We start from the raw sequence: 19,340 nt of genomic DNA, 5'->3' as shown, positions 1-19,340 counted from the left end.
ATCCAACAACAGGAAAAAAATTCACTTGCTTACAGCCATGGTATCTACAGCTTGTTGTTGCTTTGTAATTAACAACTCACCCAAGATTTGAGGCCCCCACTGCCCTTGAATGCATTGTAATTTCTCTCTTTTTTTTTCTTATACTTGACAATGCCCAAGGTAAACAGAACCTAGCAAAACACTGCTTGCTTGTTTTTTTCTCCATGTAGTCTGCTTAATCATGGATGTAATTAAAAAAACACGGTGTAGACTTGCTACTAACAAAGAGTTCATGTCTGCTTCAGATTACTAACTTTCTTAAAGAAACAAGCTTTCATTACTATTTCTGTCTTAGAAGATGTGTAAAGTTCTTGATTCTCTCCAATACTCCAAGGTTTTATAGAAAATTGACATTATTCTGTGATTTGAAATAATATTGAATTGAACCAGTAAGATATTCAGTCAAAGCCAATAAAACCAAAGCCTTGCTTGTAATTTTCTTATACCACGTCTGATTCAGATAAAATTAGCATAGGCTAATTAAAAAACTGAAAAAGTATGGACATTTAAGAAATTCTGATTTTGGAAGCTACCACCAATCTGGCACTATGTAGACATTTTCAGTTGCTTTTTGTGACATTTAAATAAGGCTCAGAGTTGGGCTGTTTTGTGCTTTTTTTTTTATAAGAAATATTCTTAGAGTCAGACATTATGGGAAAAAGCATTTATACTCTAAAAACTGTCTTCTGCGTAATAAAACAGATGCTGCACACAGCAAATAAATAACCTCCATATTATTTTCAGATAAGGTTGTCTAACTTTTAGGTCATTTGTAAATGCAGTTGATGTGCTTGAGCCTCTGCTATTTTATTTTCTATGAATATCATCATAATTTTGGAAAAATACAAGGTACTGTTTTATGATAAAAAGGCTCCACTTTGCATCACTGATATGAGACCCTTATCACAGTAAACCTGAAATGATAAAAGAAGTGCTGGCAGGGGGCCCTACCTTTATAAAGCACACACAAAGTTCAGTTCAACTGCTGTGTTTAACCAAAGATAAACAAAGAAATCTCTCTTTTAGAAGATTTAAGAAGCTGTTGGTTGTTTTGGATTGTGTGTTGAAGTTTCTTTGTTTTTCATTTGTTTGATTCATTTTAAAATAGAAGTAACTATACTGATGTGATGAGAAGAGAGTGAGAGAGAGCATAAGCTGGAATTCTTGCAAACACAACATTAATTTAACCATCAACTGGACACTTGGACAGGCTGGACTATGACAATACCCAGGGGACAACTACCATGGCTCAGCTGATAGCCCACGGTTCCCTCAAGGGCAATAATGCAATTTCTTTCAGATATATGCACTGACCAGGAGTGTCAGGATTAGCCCACTGAGGTTACAAAACCCCTGCCTTTCTTTGGGATACAATAGTATCTTTTTTCTTTGTGTTTTTATTCTTTTTCATGAAGTCTTCATCTTTATAGGGAAGCTTATTCTAAAAGTACCTCATTGATCATAAGCCCAATCCTCCTTTTTAATTCAATGGCAAAAATCCTTCCAATATCAATAGAGAAATAAGGGAACCCTTGATAAAAACAATTGCTCATTCATCCATAACAGAACTACATCTGGGGTGAAAGGCAGCAGCTATTTTGCAGTTAACATCACTATTGCAGACTGATCTATGGATGAAAATACACAACAGAAAGCACAGGGGAATTTTAGGTAGATGGAAAATAATCGTACTGACTAAAATCCAGCAATCTCCCTAGGGAGATTTCCTAGAGGTAATTCTTTCATTCATTTGAATAATGCACAGTATTGTTTACAATTGTCCAAGCTGTCAAAGACGTGTGCCATCCAAAAGCTGACAGTGCTCTAATCTCATGCTACTGAATAAATAATGCACCTATATATTTTTTCCACAGTTTAACCAAACAGGGGACTATAAATACAAGCATCTGGATGGTTGGAGTTCTGTGATACAGGTACAGCCTGTATCCCTGCTGGCTACATTGCCAACTGTGAAAAGATCACACGCTTGTAGCACACATTTAGATATGTCTGTGTGTCAAAATTTAAGGATGAGCCTATACATGATAGCAGAGGAAATTACATGATAATTGGGAAATTACAGAAAATCCTCATTGTTTCAAGATGACAGGTATTTGAGATCAATAGTTTGACTTTGGCTCCTCTTTTGTCTGTAAGTGATCAATACAGAGGCACACCTTTTGTTTCCATAATTATTATTGCTTAACTTTACCAAAACAACATACAAATTCTATACCAGGACTTTCTCCACATCAGTAATACTCTACTGTCAAATGCATGGCAGATTTATTTTTGGATTACCGAAGAAGGAAATTTTTTTAAACTCATCAGTTGAAACCAGAACCAATGCTTGCTTACCTTTTGGGGTAAGGAAGGCAGGAAGCCTAAAGTTGTCATTTTAGAATTAGCATTAGTAAAACGTTCAGTTCATTGAAACACAAATTTCAGTTATATGAGAACTGAACCATTTTACCACAGTAGTGCTCAGAACTCAGGAACTGCCTTTTTACAGTCTAAAATTAAAATTGCTTCTTTTAAAACCCTAGTCAACAATTTCAAAATCAGTATAATTCTGATGTTTCCTCAAATGAATTCATATTTTACCAAGCAATAAATTAATTGCTCAAATTAACCGAAGCAGTTAAATCTAGAGTATTTCTGTCATTGCTTGTGTTTAACTGGGCAGAAGCTACTGCTTCATAGATCATTACTTAACATAAATACCTTTCTCCTAACAACAGCAAATTATTTCCCACCCAGGACCTCGTTAACTTTTGTTTTTGTTGGATGAATGCACTTAGGTTACTAACAGGAGCCAACTGTCATGGGAGACAAAGTGAAACATACCTGGAAAAGCTGTACTTTATTTATCGCGTTAGATTTCTAGGATTATTTTTTCTTATGCATGTGAGAGGAAAATGAACATTCACATATTAAAGAATTGAAGTATTTACAGGCTAATCCAGATAAATTATTTTCACAATATGAGCAATGCAGTTATTTTCACATAGCTAAAATATGGTAGAACTTCTCTAGAAACACCAGAAAGTGTTTCAAATTTCACAAAGAACAGCCTTCCTCTAATAACTTGCTACTAATTGCCCAACTATTTAGAGATAGTTGTTGCTGACTAATATTTTAAAATGTTTTTACGTTCTGATCAAATAACCTATGATGCAATATAGTAAACATAACACAATAGCACTGACAGTTTTATATTTGGAATCAGTGTTAACTAATCAAGTGAATACTCCTTTTTTTAATGCGAAATGAAAAATATTATGCATTTTGCTTCTGAGTCCCAGGCTACTGCTGTATATTTATAAGCTCCACAAAAGAATACCGTAATAAAAATAATCTTCCTGTCATATAATAGTTACCTTAAAAATTTTTTTTGGCAGAAATCTTCCATATTACACTGTTCTGTGACTTAAATAAAAGCCAAACAAACCTGAAATGTTTGCAATGAGCTCATTCTCTGAAGTCAAACTTAGAATATGCCTGCATATGCTCTGAAATAGCTATCTTGTTACTGAGGAGTTCATATTGCATTTTCAAACAAAAATCTGAATAGATACTTCTGACTTCATGAAACACTGAGTAGTTGAATACATTTTGCAGAATAAACTCCATAAACTTAATATACTCTCTATTCATCAAATATATTCATAAACATGATATGTAAATTTCTGTAAGTTAGATGGGCCATTAATAGCACTCTGGAATACATAAGCAATATATGAATTAATTGTTTAATCTTATTGAGTTGCCTGTGGCACCAAGAAAACGAAAAGCTAAATGTCAGTATTTCAAACTGTCAGCAGAAATGAGTCCCAGATGTTAAAACATTAAGCAACCTAAAAATCAATTAACTTTGTTTTAAACAAAATCTTTTCCAAGGAAAGGTTTAATCTAGTGACTCAGTCTCCCCCTTCTCCTCCCTGGAACAACTGAACACGGGAATTGCCCCTATTAAATGTGTGTGGTGACTGAACTAAGCACAGTATGACTATGTAGAGCTGATGTCACGTAAGGATTCACATGTCTTCTGACACTAAAACTCACTGGGTTTTTTTTAAATGGTTTTAAAGACAATGCTGAAGAATATCTATTGAGTAAAAATTTCAGGTTTTGTTTTTAAGAAAACAAGAGTCTGTTTGTCACGTTTATGCAGAATTTGAAAATGGAAGAACGCTTACAACCAATAGAAAATAGTTATTTTACACAAGAATGTAAGCTCATAAGCCTGTCTACTTTCTAAAAACATACGAGGTATTTGATTTAAGAAAGAAATAAGAGAAATTTGATTTAAGAATGAGTAAATTTTCATTATAAACACCTGCCATTGTTTTCAGTACTGTACTGATCACAACAGTCGTCTGTATTTTCAATGAACAAATTCCACAGAATATAGAAAAGCTTAGCACCAGGAAATGTCAAGAAATACCAGAGGAGAGATTAATGCTAAAGGACATTCACACAAGTGTTACACATTTAAGAAGGGAAGAGATTACATACCCCTCTCCACCAATTTTTGTTATCTTTAGACGAAAATCAACTGAGTTCAGGCTGGGTGGCTTCCATTTCAAAATATCATCACATCGACCAGGCTTGTATTTCTGAAGGAAATTAAAAAAGCAGTTTAATTATGCTTACTCTTTTTCACTGATTTTAAAAGTAACAATTCAGACTATATTAGCTGTCTCTAACAAATTACAATACTTAGTGACTGAAACAATGAATTCCATCACCACAGAGGTAGCTGTGCTTCACTACTTCATTTGCTGCTCCCATTTAAAAACTGTTTAGCACCATAGCCAAGCCATTGTATATAATAAAAAGCTAAGAAGGGAAATAAAAATTACCATACTTAATTATCTCTCCCTGGCTAATAGAAAAATTTAAGAAAGAAAATAAGACAGCATGGTGACAAATTACAACACTGATAGGACACACATAAAAGATATATTTAAAATATCAACATTTTTAAACAATTTTATGAATTATATATTTGTTATCCATGTGGTTGGCTGACACAACATATAAAAGCCAGCAGTGACCACATCCAGCTATAGAAGGTACCACCAGAAACATGTTCTTTTGTACCAAAGGAATCTAAATTATATCAAGATTAAAGAGCATCATGATGTACAGGAATATAAATAATGGAACATCTGTTGCTTAAGAGAATTGGTTCATGCTTGAAAAAAAAGCTGCAGGGAGCAATTTTCTCTTAAATTACAGTTTAATTTCTCATTATTTTCTATCACCTGATTCAGTTTACTAAGATGACATTTTGTTCACCCCCAGTTTACAGTGAGAGACAACCTTCTAAACCTTCCCTTAGTAGAGTATGTTTCATGGCAATGGGGAAAAAAAAGAATTCACATGATTAGAGAGGGGAAAAGTAAAAGAATAATTTGGAGATGCACAGAATCAGAATTTTTAGTTTAGATATTTATTAATCCACAATGAGAAATTTTATGCAATTTTATCAACAAACTCCCCAGAACACCTAGTGTCTTTAGGTAACAGTGATCTCTATCATCACATTGCACTCATGCTTTATTAAACAAAATGCAAAAATTATTGATGATAAACCTAACAGTTCTAGATCCAAAGTGACAAAATCAGATCAAAAATCTGTTTTCTGATAACAATGTGAAGTTATTCTTTCTATAATAAATGCAGCATATCTTGCTTATCATTCTACCTGTATGTAGGTGTGTAACTTTTGCTAGGGAGTCAGTAAAGACAATATTCACACAACTGAAACCTAAATTATCTCCAAATATTTTAGCCATAGTTAGGCTACACATGACAAAAAATAAAACTATTAAAAGCTTCTTCTGGCATTTGAATGTGGCTTGGTTATTTTTTGATCATGGCCCTTAACTTGTTTCAGAGGAATGGCTTTAGACATTCTGTTCTGGTTTCCATTCAGGGCATTATAAACCCACTCCAAAAGTCAGTATTAGAGCCACATGCCTGAATTGCTCTTATAATCACACACATTTCTGCCCTGGATTTCTCCATAATCATCTCCTCAGCATCTGAATAAAATTTAAATTCTTTATTCTTGTTCTTAAAAACAACACACAGAACTTGCTCCTGACATCCCCTTCCACATCCTTTATTTATTTCCAGCTATCTTCTAGTTGAAAATGGTCCCGTGGAAGGATGCTTTCTCCAATAGTTCCTTACATCTGAGCAAATCAAACAACTTTGTTTCTCTCAACTCAGAAAACAAGTAAGATACAGTGTGACAGTAAAGTGTTTTTTTGATTCAGTTTACAAAAGGAAGAAAATCTTTCAGCCATCAATAGCAAAATTCCCTTCGTTCCCATCATGCTGCTCTTCTCTTCCTGTTTTGTCTGTTTCTTTTCCCTTCACCAGAAATATCTTAAAATTCCGACTGCCTCATCTTTAAATTCTTATTGTAATGAAATTTATCTTGTTCCTCTCGCATGTTACATTGCCAAACTAAAAATCTGCTGTCGTGCTTTGTTAAAAACACTTAAGGTCTCATATCATACATACTAACAGACATTACATTTGTAAGACAACATATATATAAAAATATTATGCTCAGAAAAGCATCTAAGCTTTTCAGACAACCATTTATATGTATATTTATATCCAGACTATGTGTTTAAATATATTTTGAAATATTTACATTCTATTTTAGAGAAAGTATTCACTATTTTAGTGTGTATTCAACTGGTTGTGTGCATTGAATGTGACAATTACAATAAAGATGGAAGGCACTGAAATTTCTTTTTCAGTTACCTTTTCCTGCAATTTCTTGTACTTAAAATTGAAAGAGAATAGAAAATTAAATTCTGTGACTTTTATGACTAAAATGTGCCTCAGGAATAATCGGGTAAAACACAGTTTTAGCAAAGACATTACTTGTGCTTCCTCTCTGTTCTACAGTTTCTAGTTTGGCCAAAACCAATTACTACCAGTAGGTATTTACTACCTAATTCAAAGGACTATGGGGAACACTTCCATTTATGACAAATGCCTGCACAGTGAAAATTTAATTTATGAAACAGCTGCTACAGCACGTACAAAAGAACACAGGGTAGAGGTGAGTAGCTGAAGTTGTTGGAACAGGTGTTGATTTTGCTATAAGGAACAGAAGATTTATTTAATGATTGTTCTCCCATCTTCTAGCATGACTGTAGTCTTGAACCATTCTCTAAGTGCCATATGTCAAGCACATAAAATCCTAAAATTTTGTATCAAGGTTCTATGGGGTGTGGCTTCTAACTCATGGAGTATGGCTTCTAATTCATTAACTCGCAATAATCTGCCTAACAAGATTACTGGAGTGTTTACAGTGATGGATTTATTAATATATACTCACATAATTAACTTATTTTTAAGTAGTAGGTCCTGGTTTTGAGACCTCACAAGCTATTAAAACCAGACCGAGCCTGACTTAAGAAAACAACTTCAACTGTTCCAAACCATCCTATTACATAGCAATCTTTTCAAGAAAAGATATGAGGCTAACAGTCTTCAAGACAGAGGAAATTTTCTCTTTTATACCAGTCTCAGTCAAAAAGCACCCCATATTTTGTGTCCAAAAGGTAAATTTGGACTGCTTCTGCCTTCATAAGTACTAAATACTTTCTCCCAACCATAAACAGGAACCTTCCTTTCTGGTGGGACAGACAACAGGACTGAGGATCGAACAGTATTCCATCTCTTGACTCCCACTTTTAAACCAATTATTTATCTGTGCAGGAATCTTTTGTCTTAAGTCTCATATCTGCTTCAGTTCCTTCAAACATTTTTTTGTTAGAAACTTTGACGGAGGCTTTCTCGAAGTCTTAGCAGGGAATACGACACAGTTCTTACTCAAATGATTTTTTTATTCCTTTTTTATGCCGTTGTTGAAAAGGTATAATCTTCCTTTCCAAAAGGCATGCAGTTTTTCACAACTGTATTATGTTTACCAAGATATCAACTACTGTATTCTTTATTACAGCTTCTACTCCTATGTCCAGTACAGACATCAGGTTTCCAGACCTTATTTTTTTCCCTGATCATTCATGACACCTGCCCCCACTCTAATTTTTTTAATTAGCATAGTATTTTCTACCTTCACATACTTTAGGCATCAATTCATATTTTCCACATAGGATCTAGTATACAATTTTTTCACTCTTTTTCCAAGACTGACAAGTTACACCCTCCTAAAAGTAATTAAGAAACCAACTTCACAATAGACAGGAACAACTATTCCAAGGTCAGTAATGAGAAGCAATGTTTTGACACGATACATCTGCATACCTGTAATTGCTCTGCTGAACCCACAATTTTGACACAAGTTTAATTATAAAGTTAATTGGCTGGCTTGCTTGAAGGGGTGTGGGAGAGGATTTGTTCCTAAAGATGGAGTTATCTTTCTTGCTTTCACCTCTAGAACCAGCACAGTGTGAAACAAGCCTTAGCTAAACATTTCATCCTATTAATTAAAAAATTGAAGAAAATTCTCTCTACCACACTTAAGTTAGTAGAAGAGATGCTACCTAGAAGACAGTGGCAATAAACATCCACTTTTCACTATTACCCTTCGTTTTGAACATTGTCAAATAACATCCTTCTCATTTCACAGCCATTTCTTAACACTGAAGAACTGGACAAGGTAGGAGGCAATTTACAGGTATCTTTCCCAGTTAAAAGAGATTGCTTGGATAACCAATCAGACTTCAAAGCTCATACCAGGAAGAAGTTATTCAGTCTCCCTCCTTCTGACCCTACTCCTTCCCCAACTTCTTCAGTTACCATGACAGACAGAAATTCACAGAACTCTAGCTTAAAATAAGAATTTGACAAAAGGCCACATTAATAATCCCCGAGAAGGAAATTAATTTTTGTAACAGGTAAGTCCATATATGTGATAAGGCAGTAGTAAGTTCTTGAGTTTGAATGCCAAGCGCTAAATCAATTTCTTTAAACATGAGCTGGAGCCAAACAAGAATTCTGCTTGTTAAGTGTGTGAAAACTTCACCTTAGATGAATCACTGCACACTGCAGACCTGTTCTGCGTGAAGCTATTCTATATTCTGATTCCAAAACAAAATGTGAAGCAATCTGTCTGAGAGCAAACTACTCCCTAGCATTTTAAATATAGCATTCATAGCAATGATATCCTCATCACCACCCCCCAACAAATGTGCATGTATATGATTACTTCTAAAACATAGCAGGTCCCTTATCATCTCAAATACAAAGTTTGTGGTTCAGTCTGAAACCTTTCAATCTAGTCTAGCCACGGAAATTAGATTGCCACACCAAAAATGTACAATAACAACTAAAAAAAATTTCTGAAAGAGCATTAAAGTATTGGACTGGATGCCCTCTTCAAGATGCACCCAGCCTAAATTATGTTACAAAGCTTTAATCTTTGTTTGGAAGCTCGTTCTTTTAGCAGGCATATTGGGTGCACTTACATTACTGTTTTAATTTGGAAAAGTCATGTACTTTCAAAGCAAACCCCTCCAGTTGTTCCTACACAGTACATGTGAGTTGACAAACTGGGCAGCTGGCAGTATTCAATTTACAGAAAACCAAACCTGTAGTTTCAATTCAGGGACACACCTAATATACTCCACCCTACAACATATATGCTAAAGACCAAGGCACAGCCTATATCATGCAATGCTACCCAGCACCTACCTAGCACAGATGAACCTGTGCTGTGAAGATATCCTACAACACTCTGAAATGCTGCTTTAAAGAAATAATGGTGCCAGTGGCTTCAGGCTGGCTGTGAAGCCCTATCTGTCAAATTTTTACAACTCAGCTACTCACACAGCATCTGCTCAAATTTCATTCAACCTCTGTATTATTACTACTATTGTTGTTCTATTTATTAATATTATTTACTTACCTTCTGAGGTCATTCTCTCTAGGCAGAACCCTTTCTTTTCATTATTCATTTATTTTTCACAAGAGCACAACCAGTCACAGTATCACCTTAGCTCAAGAGGATGAAGGCCAGGGACAACAGATGTGTCAGAAGTAGCATGACAAATGTGCACCAATTATGGTGGTATCTTGAACTTCATGCAAGAGCACAATGAACACAAAACTCAGGCTACATCCAACACCCTGGAGTGCAGAATCACTCTTGAAGTCAGCCCAACAGAAAGCACATCCTCTGGCATCCTTTGTCTGCTGAATCTCATTGATTCTTAACCTCATACCCAACTGCATAAGCTCAAGTGAGTCCACTGAAGCCAAATTTTTTTTTGAGGATCAAGTTTCTCTCCCAACAGCTGCTTTCACATGGCCTACTCTTAGCTGCTTAGTGCTTTATAGGAGGACAAGTGGGGTTCATTTCTGGGACTGAATTCTGGGCAGGCAGTCTGGGCTGTGGAGTGATGTTGATGTACCTGGAAGACTGAGCAACTTCATCAGAAAGTCCAGACAAAACAAATGGTTGATTTCTCCTAGTGCCTGAAGAGATGATGGGTTGACCAAAAGAGAAGTTCATGCCTCAGCAAGAGAAGGAAGAGAAGGTTTCCTTACTATCCTACAAATTCTCATCAGCCAGGTCTGCCTCCCTAACCATTCTCCTACCATTCTCCTGAAGTGCAGTAGCAGCTAATGTCACATTTCCGTTCCCCTGCATCTTCTTTCTCTCTTCCCACCTCCAAATGACAGGAAGCCAACAAATAACCCAGCTCCTTCTCCCCAGTGGCACAGAGGTGCTATTTGTTAGCTAGATTTTCCCTTGGTAAGCAGGTCAGACCTAGCCCTGCAAAGTATCCACGGGACTGCTAAGCTGGCAGCTGAAGGCACACACCAATTTGGAAAGAAGACTGAAAAAAACCCACAGAAGGGCCAGGGAAGCTTTGTTTGAATAATCATGCTTGTCCAAAAGGTATGGGAAGTTGAGCACCACTGGGGAATGAGAGCAGTTGAGCACCACTGGGGACTGAGGATAGGAGGGGATGTGGTTAACTGGCTACTGGGAATCTACTGGAGTTCTTTTAAATCATCAAACGTAATTTGCCACATTGCAAATTACATTAGCATTTAAACACACTGAACATGCATGAATCTGCAATGAAGCATCCCTGAACATGAAATATAAATATTAAATATAAATCTTTACGTCTCTTAATTCGATATGAAATAAGTCAACTTGCTATTTCAACAAAAAACTACTGTCACTATATAAATGATATTCTGATATTTAGGTTTACATATCAAGATAAACTAAAAGCACTAAGAACATCCTAGAATGACTCAGAAATATTTGCTCTGCTGTAAAATCCACTCATTTGCATTATCAATATTATGTTTTAGTTAAATTGTTTGCAAGCAACTTTGTATTCAACATGATACTAACATACTTGAAGGATAAAGTTAACAACTGCCTATAATAAATCTGTTCCTCTTTACCACTCAAAACAATGGCTCAATGTTTTCTTTGAAGGGCTCCACTTAATTCTTAGGCCTCTTAATACCTATAGGGCAGCTGCTGCCATAAGCCAGTCTAGTTTGCATTCAGCTGTGTAAATATAAAGACAGAATAATTACCCAAAATGTCTTTTTATTTTCTTTTACTACAGACTCTGAATAAATTTAAAAAACCCAAAAGGATCAATTATGATCAATAATCTCAGACCAGACCATATAAAGTGATGACCTGAAGAAACAGAAGTTGCTGAAATTGTTGACAGATTATGTGAATAAGTCACATCAATGAATCAAGAAACCACAAGATGAAAGGCAGCCATCGACTCAATTGCATATTCATAGATTTTTAAGACTACAAACCACTACTGGTCTCATTAAGATGGCTCTGTTGCATATAGGAGAGAAACTTGAAAAACAATATTTATATCAAGCTTATAGTTCCAATTCAAATTACAGTACACCTTTATGATAGATACCAAGGGATGAAGAAATAACATGCCTAAGTAGGTTACTACCACCATTTGTGGTAGTAGTGCTTACACTAGTGCTTAAAAACATATGCTTACTTCTACACTGATTCTTGTTGATGCTTTAGTTTAGTCTGAAGTCCAGCTCTCCATGTAATTACTTCCCTTTTTAAAGATAAAAATTACTAAGTCTGAGCCTCACTGCATGGCTAATTTTCCAGAGTAGGCAGAGAAGGCAACAGAACTAAGCTGAATATTCCAATATTCTTTTCACTGCTTATGCATACAGAAGTATACAGAAGAAAGTGTATATGTACTTTGTATTCTTTTGAATTGCAGTGAAAGGTGTTGATAAGGAGCTGAAATAATTCTTTTTAGATCGATACCTTTAGCTGGAAAATAATACACTTGCTCCTACATATACCTGCATTTGGTTGTATTCAAGCACCACCAAAAGACCAAATGGTCCAGACTAGCCTACGTGACTGATCTTCTGGGAAAATAGATAGGTTTGCTGAAAAAGTTAGAAATAGTAACAGTACCATAAACACTTATGTCATTAAAACCCTTCAGTGCAACATATTTTTTTACCTGCCACAAAAAGAAAAAAAGACTAAACACCAGACACTAAAATCTACTTGAGAAAATTAGTTAACCCACCTCAAGATAATAAATATTTAGGAATACTTTTGCTTTCTCTCCCTTCTAGCTTCCCTTCTCAGCTCAAGCTCCTGCTCCTCAGAGCCCCCACACAAACAACTTGCATCTTGCCCATAATCCTCATGGACTATCACTGCAACTCCCAGTGTTCTTCCCTGTGTATTCTATTTTCTTTGCCTGGTAAGAAGCTAAGCAGAAGGCAACGTGACACCAGAAGTGTCTTGATCATTGACAGACAAATGTGATTAATGCCTGTTCTTGCTCAATATTGAGCAGGATACTGAAAACTGGAAGAGAGACAATAGTTTTATCATGCAGCCACAACACCCCCTAGTTGAGAAGCAAAAAGTCCAGCTTTTCTTGGAGTCTGAAGTTCTTTGTGAAGGCCACTCAGAGAGCAGTGGACTCATCCCTAACTCATCTCCTTAGAGATAATAACAAACCATGTACACTATGGCATTTATGGTGCTTGGTGATCAGTGAATCGGTTCCAGAGATTATCCATCAAACACAGAATGATGATGATCTAAGAGACAAAGGAGGAAAAGATCCAACAGCAAAAGCTTCCAGGCTCAAACAACAGGGTGCGTGATTACAAAGACTGATAGACAGAAGAAGTGACTAAATTAATCCACTGATTTGGAGTGGACAATGGAAAAAACTACCAGCTCAATACTACCAACTATATCCAAATATTATCACACAGTAACAAAAAAATATTATTTATTCCTGCATTAAACCATCGTATTTGATTGCTATTTAAACTATCTTAGAGCTGCCCAAATGGATTATCTATTGCACACCAGAATCTTTATAGTGGTCAAAACTTGCCAAATACATTCCACATACCTCAGAGTCAGAAAGTGAACTCTTACAAAGTCTCTCACTGGGGTCCAATACTGTGAAGCTCCACTCTTTAAATAGCTAAAAACAACCATCACTGTCATCCATCCTTGCCTGGTATCTCTTTCCTAGGTCAACCATTGTACTACTCACAAAGTACCACTTGGTCATCACTTGTGCACATCCAAAGTCCCCAAACCAAGTTCTTGAAGAAACAGCTGCATCACAGAGAGAAGACCAACCTCAGAGACTGAGGGGTTGTTCAAACACTGGAAAAGGCTTCCTAGAGAGGTGGTCAATGCCCCAAGCCTGTCAGCTCTTGAGCTTTCAATCATTCCTGAAGCAGTCAGGCAGCTGGACTGGAAGCTCAGTGCAGGTCCCTTCCAACTGAAGCAGTCTATTCTACACTAGTCTAGTTCAGTAGACTTGTGTAAATTCTTCCATTCCTTCACATTTAAAAAGCAAAATAAAGAAAAATAAAAATGTGTCCTAAGATGCAATAACTTTGGTGTATTCTGGAAATGTTTCCTTTACAGAGTTAAAAGACTAAGTAGGAATGAGATGTTTTAATACATTAGTACTGATACTACAGAAGTAGCAGTTTCTATTCTGATAATGTTGTTCTCCCACAATTTGTCTCTTATCAAAATATGACTCGAAGCTATAAGAAGTAAAAAGAAAATGGTTATAATCATTAAAATATGAAATATTAAGCTTAACTGCCATAGCATACTGAAAAGCAAAACATGCTACTAATAGGCACTCACTTAAATAATGTTAGATTATGTTTCATACTAAGGATTTTAACACTTGAATGTACATCAGTTTTAGATGCTTAACCTGTATGCAGAAATTAATCTGTTAATATTTCAATAGGTATTTTTCAACTGCTTTTTCCAAAGGTGCCTCTAATTCTAAAGTGATGCAATATTTATACTAGACTACTTTGATAGTTATTGGGCTAAATCTTCTTTAATTTAGCTTAATACCTCTGGCTTCATTAAGCATCTTGTTTCACAACTACACTAATAGCTTTTCTCAATATTCCGTTAGGCAAGGAGAAAAAAAATGAGGAATTTTTCTTCATAACTAATGTCATTTACATATTATTCCTATTAATATTTGATAAATGAAGTTCAGTTCACAGCCAAAAATCCATGTTTATAGCAATCAGAATGTAGCAGCCACAGAATTACTCATTGCTCTTTTCCTGTCCGCCTCCTCCCCCAGCACATTACTGTAAGCCACAGAAACCTCTTCTCCATCCCTTTTGTTGTATTTGTCCTTTCACTTAATATGATGATCAGGAACTAGAAGCTTCAGCACTTGATCTGAAGCAAAAAGGAAAAATGGCTTCAAATTGATGGCTCATATATATCCAAGGTGCACAATGGACTAACTGGTGTTTGCCTTCCATCCTAAGTTGTGCTTTTGGTAAATAAAGGTAACTGTTGAAAAGCTACATGCTCCTATCTTTACGACAAAAGAAATGCCCTAACAACAGAGACAGAGCCCCCTCAGTCAAAGGAAGTGATTAATATTATGCAAAAGATAAAATCTACACAGTTTTCCTGAATAACCTTATAAAAAACACTCAATAATTGATATCACTTCAATTTTTAAATGTTAATATTCTCTTTCCATTGTATGATTAACATGACTTTACCCAAATTCACCTCATGACAGCTGTTTAAGACATCACCTCTTAATTCAGATACAGAAGTTGCTGAAAAAAGAAGAGATAAGTCGTGCCCCCCCTTTTTAGTCTCCTAAAGTAATGCTTATTATTATTCTCCTCTCCCCTAGTGACACTTTGAAAGAGTCTTAGAGGATCATCTTCCTTCTTAATATACCTTTCATACTTTTACTGTGAAAAAAAACCCCACAACTTCATTTCAAGAAGCCAGTGATATTGGAGAGAACACTAATTTTCAGTGCATAAAGTGCTAAGTTTAGCTGCTTCATTCACTTGCTTTATGAGACTTACTATGTCTGTCTCCACATTTAAAGCTTTGTAGGTATCAGCCCAAACCTTCTCTCATTTCTCAAAGCCCAACAACCCCAACTATATTTCACTTTCTGTCCTTTCATTTTCACTACCTTTGTCCCAAACTCAAGTTCAAGTGTAGTCAGTTGAATTTACAGCAGAAAGAGGGAAGTCAGTCTCTCAGAGGACTATTTCTCTGTGGATAGTTATTTTGTGATCAAAAGCTCCTAGAAATCTCACAAAAGTTGGGTTGGATCAGCAGGAAGCATTTCAGGTGTGAAGTCTGACAGCAGAAGCATCCCCTGTGTAACAAAAGAATCTCCATGAACTGAGCAGCAGTGCTCTTGGCTGACTCACCATGATAACCTGATTTGGAAGTTGGGCAATTTATCAGTATCAGAGACCATATTTGCAGGAGCTATAGCCTGTAAAATTAAGGCTTCATCATAATATTGGTTTTGTTGACATTTTTCTTCAGCTACTATGATAATCAGTACACCAGGAATAATATTTCAGCAAATCACCTTAGAGCTCAGGAAGATTAATGAAAACTACCAACCCTAAATGGAGTGATGCAAAAATATATTCCAAAATACTCCTCGAGGAACACCAGTCTTGGAAAAAATGAACAAAGCCTTACACTAAGAGGCAAACAGCAGGCTAGGGCTTTAAGCTAGTCTGAGCATAAGGAGAAACATCTAAGTACAAGACTAAGAAATTACAGCTGGTCTTAGACATAGTCTCATTTCTCTTTTTAATTTCAGAGCAAAAAAAAAAAAACCAAAACACTAGATCTGAACAGATATGCATGAAAGATGATGCACAGAATTGCCAGCAGGATTTTTTCTACATATTGCCAAATGTATGTTACACAAAATTGTCATTAAGGTCTCACTTATTACATTATACAGGGTTACAAATCTCCTTGAATTAAATATTTATGACTCTTGCTTGGAATACTGGATCCTGCAGTATTTTATAGAAAGAACAGAAACTAGCCTTTCCAATGACATATAATCTAAATTATAAAATTATGAGTTTAATAATATTCAATTCATCATTATATATGCAGATTAAAATAGCAAGCCCCATATTTTACATCTGTAAGTTTCACAAGAAAACATACAATATGAGATTTATTCCAACTAGAAGAACTCAGCTTGTGCTTTCCAGTGCTTTTGCTTTGTAAGTAGCAAGTTAATGTACCCAGAGTTGAAAAGTGAAGTGGGAAAAAAAATATACTGAAATAAACCAATATATATTTTGTCTTTCAAGTCTGCTACAAGACTAATAGAGTTTGAAACCTGCATTTTCAGGAGACTTATTTAGATAATGAGAAGGGAACACTCCCCCTCTAAGGAGAAAACACAGCTTGCCAAAGGAAAAAATGAAAGGGTCCTGGCCCAGTCTCTGTGAGAAATAATCTTTGTACTTCTGACTTAGGAACAAGCAAGTTAGTGGCACTGGGTAAGAAAATGTTGAATAAGGTAGCACAGCGAGTAAAGGGAAAAGAAGTGTAATATGAAAAAAATTACACAAAGAACTCCAGTTGCTCACTCCATGATTAGATTCACGTTGAGCTACACCTCTCTAGACACCAAGAACTGTAAGTACTGTGCTCATTTTATGAGCTGTCTTGTAAAAATCTTTTCTGCTGTATATTAAGTCCTCAACAGAAGGAGAACATGACTTTTACAAACCAAAAGCATTTAATAAGCTATTTCTTGAAATGAAATTATTCTAAAGTCTGGACAAAAACCATGAGCCTTATAGTTAGTAGCAGGGGAGTCAGCAGTATTAGTTTTGGCAGAAAGATCTAGAAATTCAGTTCAAGTGGAAACCAAAGACATCTTGGCTAAAATAAAGCTAGAGAAATGAATGCAATGTAAATTGAGGGGTGATATTAGGTGAAGTACCACTCCTTATTTACCAAAATACTAAGGTGGACCAAAATTCCTCAGGTTTTTAGGTATCTGGCAAAATTTCTCCTTCAGTTGCACACATATATTTGTACTTTCAAAATGTAAAATTGGGAAAATCTCTGGAAAAAAAGGTTGCAAAAGAGGTATCAGTTCAAGTCCTGACCATTGTTTATAACTATTGCACATTACTGAGTAATCTGCTCCAAGAAGGTATTGCAAAAAGGAGTGGTATGCAAAGGGAAAAACAGTATACTGTTCATTAGGAGCCAAAGGCAAGCAATTTTGTCTTAAGGGTGGCATTAGAATACTTAATGGTGTTTAAGGCACTGCATCCAACCTTTTCAGCACCCTCTGTACAGGAGAGAACAGGACAAAGTGCTGTTCCATAACCCCTTATGTTTGAGGACCTGAGGAAGGATGATATCCACCTGTATTTAAATCTTGCAGAAGAGAACTGTTACAGTATGTGGTCACAATCAGAAATGCTCAGTGCAGGAGTAACACATAAAATCTGTAGATTACTGTGATATTGCCACTAACAGTGCTCTTTATGGACAGCTACCAAGTATTTCACATCTCAAAAGCTTTTTCATCCTAATTAAAAAATGGCTTTTGAAATTTACCTTAGGCTAACAGATGATTCTTATACAAAGACCTACAACATGACTTGATTTAAAATTTTACTTCAGTCCAAAATTCAACTCTAGTACAAGGCAGACCTCCCAGTATAAAGCCATTAGCTATGCAGCTAAACACATTTTTTTCTAAAACCAGTAAAACTCTTTACTAGCTGTGGAGCTTTTCAATGAAACAAAATGCATAAAAGCAGGGGAGTTAAAATCAAGTAAAATCTAGTAAAAATACTATAAAAACCCATGTCTTCTGGATGCTGTAAGTTTTAATAACATTTTTCCTCGTTTTTTTCCTGGCCAGTTCAGTCACCATTAATATTCCTAAGAAATGAATAAATGTTTGAAGTGAGATGCTGCAGAGTTTCAGAAGTAATGGAATAACACCCAAATTTGACAAGAGGAAAAAACCCTCCTTTTTATGAAGGTCTAGCAAAATAGGCAAGCAAATGTCATGGAAACAGCATCTCTCTCCATGGTAACATTATCAGTATGAAAGCTAACCACTCTAATTTCTAACACGCTCCAAGACAAGGTGCTAGTTCAGTTCCAGTTTTCATTTGGTATTTGTTCCATAACATTCCATACATCTAGGAGCTGGGAAAAAATATTAAAAACATAAATAGTTCACAAGCACGGAGTAGCAAAGCCCAGGCTCTTACATATAAGAGCAAACTGACTCACTGTGATAAAGCAAGTCTGAGTAAACTGTCTTTTGGAAAAAGAACAGGAGACTAATGGTAGAACAAAGAATAATTACATTACAGCTGCTTTCCATTTCACATCTGACTCTGTGCAACAGTTGTCAGATGTGTGACAGCAAAACAAACAAGGAACTAGAGAATAAGTGCAGAGTTCATAATCTCAGCTAAGAACTCCTTGCTACTTCCCTCTATACAGAATTTTAAATTTTTCGTAAACCAATCCAACAACCAACATTCTCAAAACCATCTCTTACTAGCCTTGTAGCTGCTCTCCACAGAGATGGACCCACTTAGTGCACAGAAATTAAGAGCCATGGGAATTATTTGTTTGACAAAATAGCTCCTGTTTGTGAACCAGCTGTATGCAGCTTGTGACTCTGACAAAAACTACTACCCAAATTCATTCTATGACAATGCTGGGAAGTCTGTTTTCTGATCAGTTCATCAATGCTGTTTCACTTATCTGACCATCACTAGGTAGAAGACACGTGGTGCTACATGTCCCTTCAATCCAGAAACTAAAAAAAGGGTCAGAAGTACAAGTGTGTAAAAAATTTAAATTTTTTTTTAATATTCTGTAAATAACACACAAAGCAATAATGCTTATCCACTGTTTTTTTCACATTAGGCCTTTGAACCATCTC

General features: G+C 35.8%; 1 protein-coding gene across 2 annotated transcripts in view; it reads right to left on the bottom strand.

The window, feature by feature from the left end:
- Positions 1-19,340, bottom strand: part of RNGTT (RNA guanylyltransferase and 5'-phosphatase) — a 171,461-nt gene that overhangs the window by 57,455 nt on the left and 94,666 nt on the right. For both annotated transcript variants that reach the window (XM_071741359.1, XM_071741360.1), the window contains exon 13: positions 4,558-4,658. In XM_071741359.1, the coding sequence (XP_071597460.1) occupies positions 4,558-4,658 (101 nt within the window). The remainder of the gene's footprint in view (positions 1-4,557; positions 4,659-19,340) is intronic.

Source organism: Heliangelus exortis, chromosome 3 (assembly GCF_036169615.1).
Source record: "Heliangelus exortis chromosome 3, bHelExo1.hap1, whole genome shotgun sequence".
Lineage (NCBI taxonomy): Eukaryota > Metazoa > Chordata > Aves > Apodiformes > Trochilidae > Heliangelus > Heliangelus exortis.
This window is presented reverse-complemented; position numbering and strand designations above follow the sequence as displayed.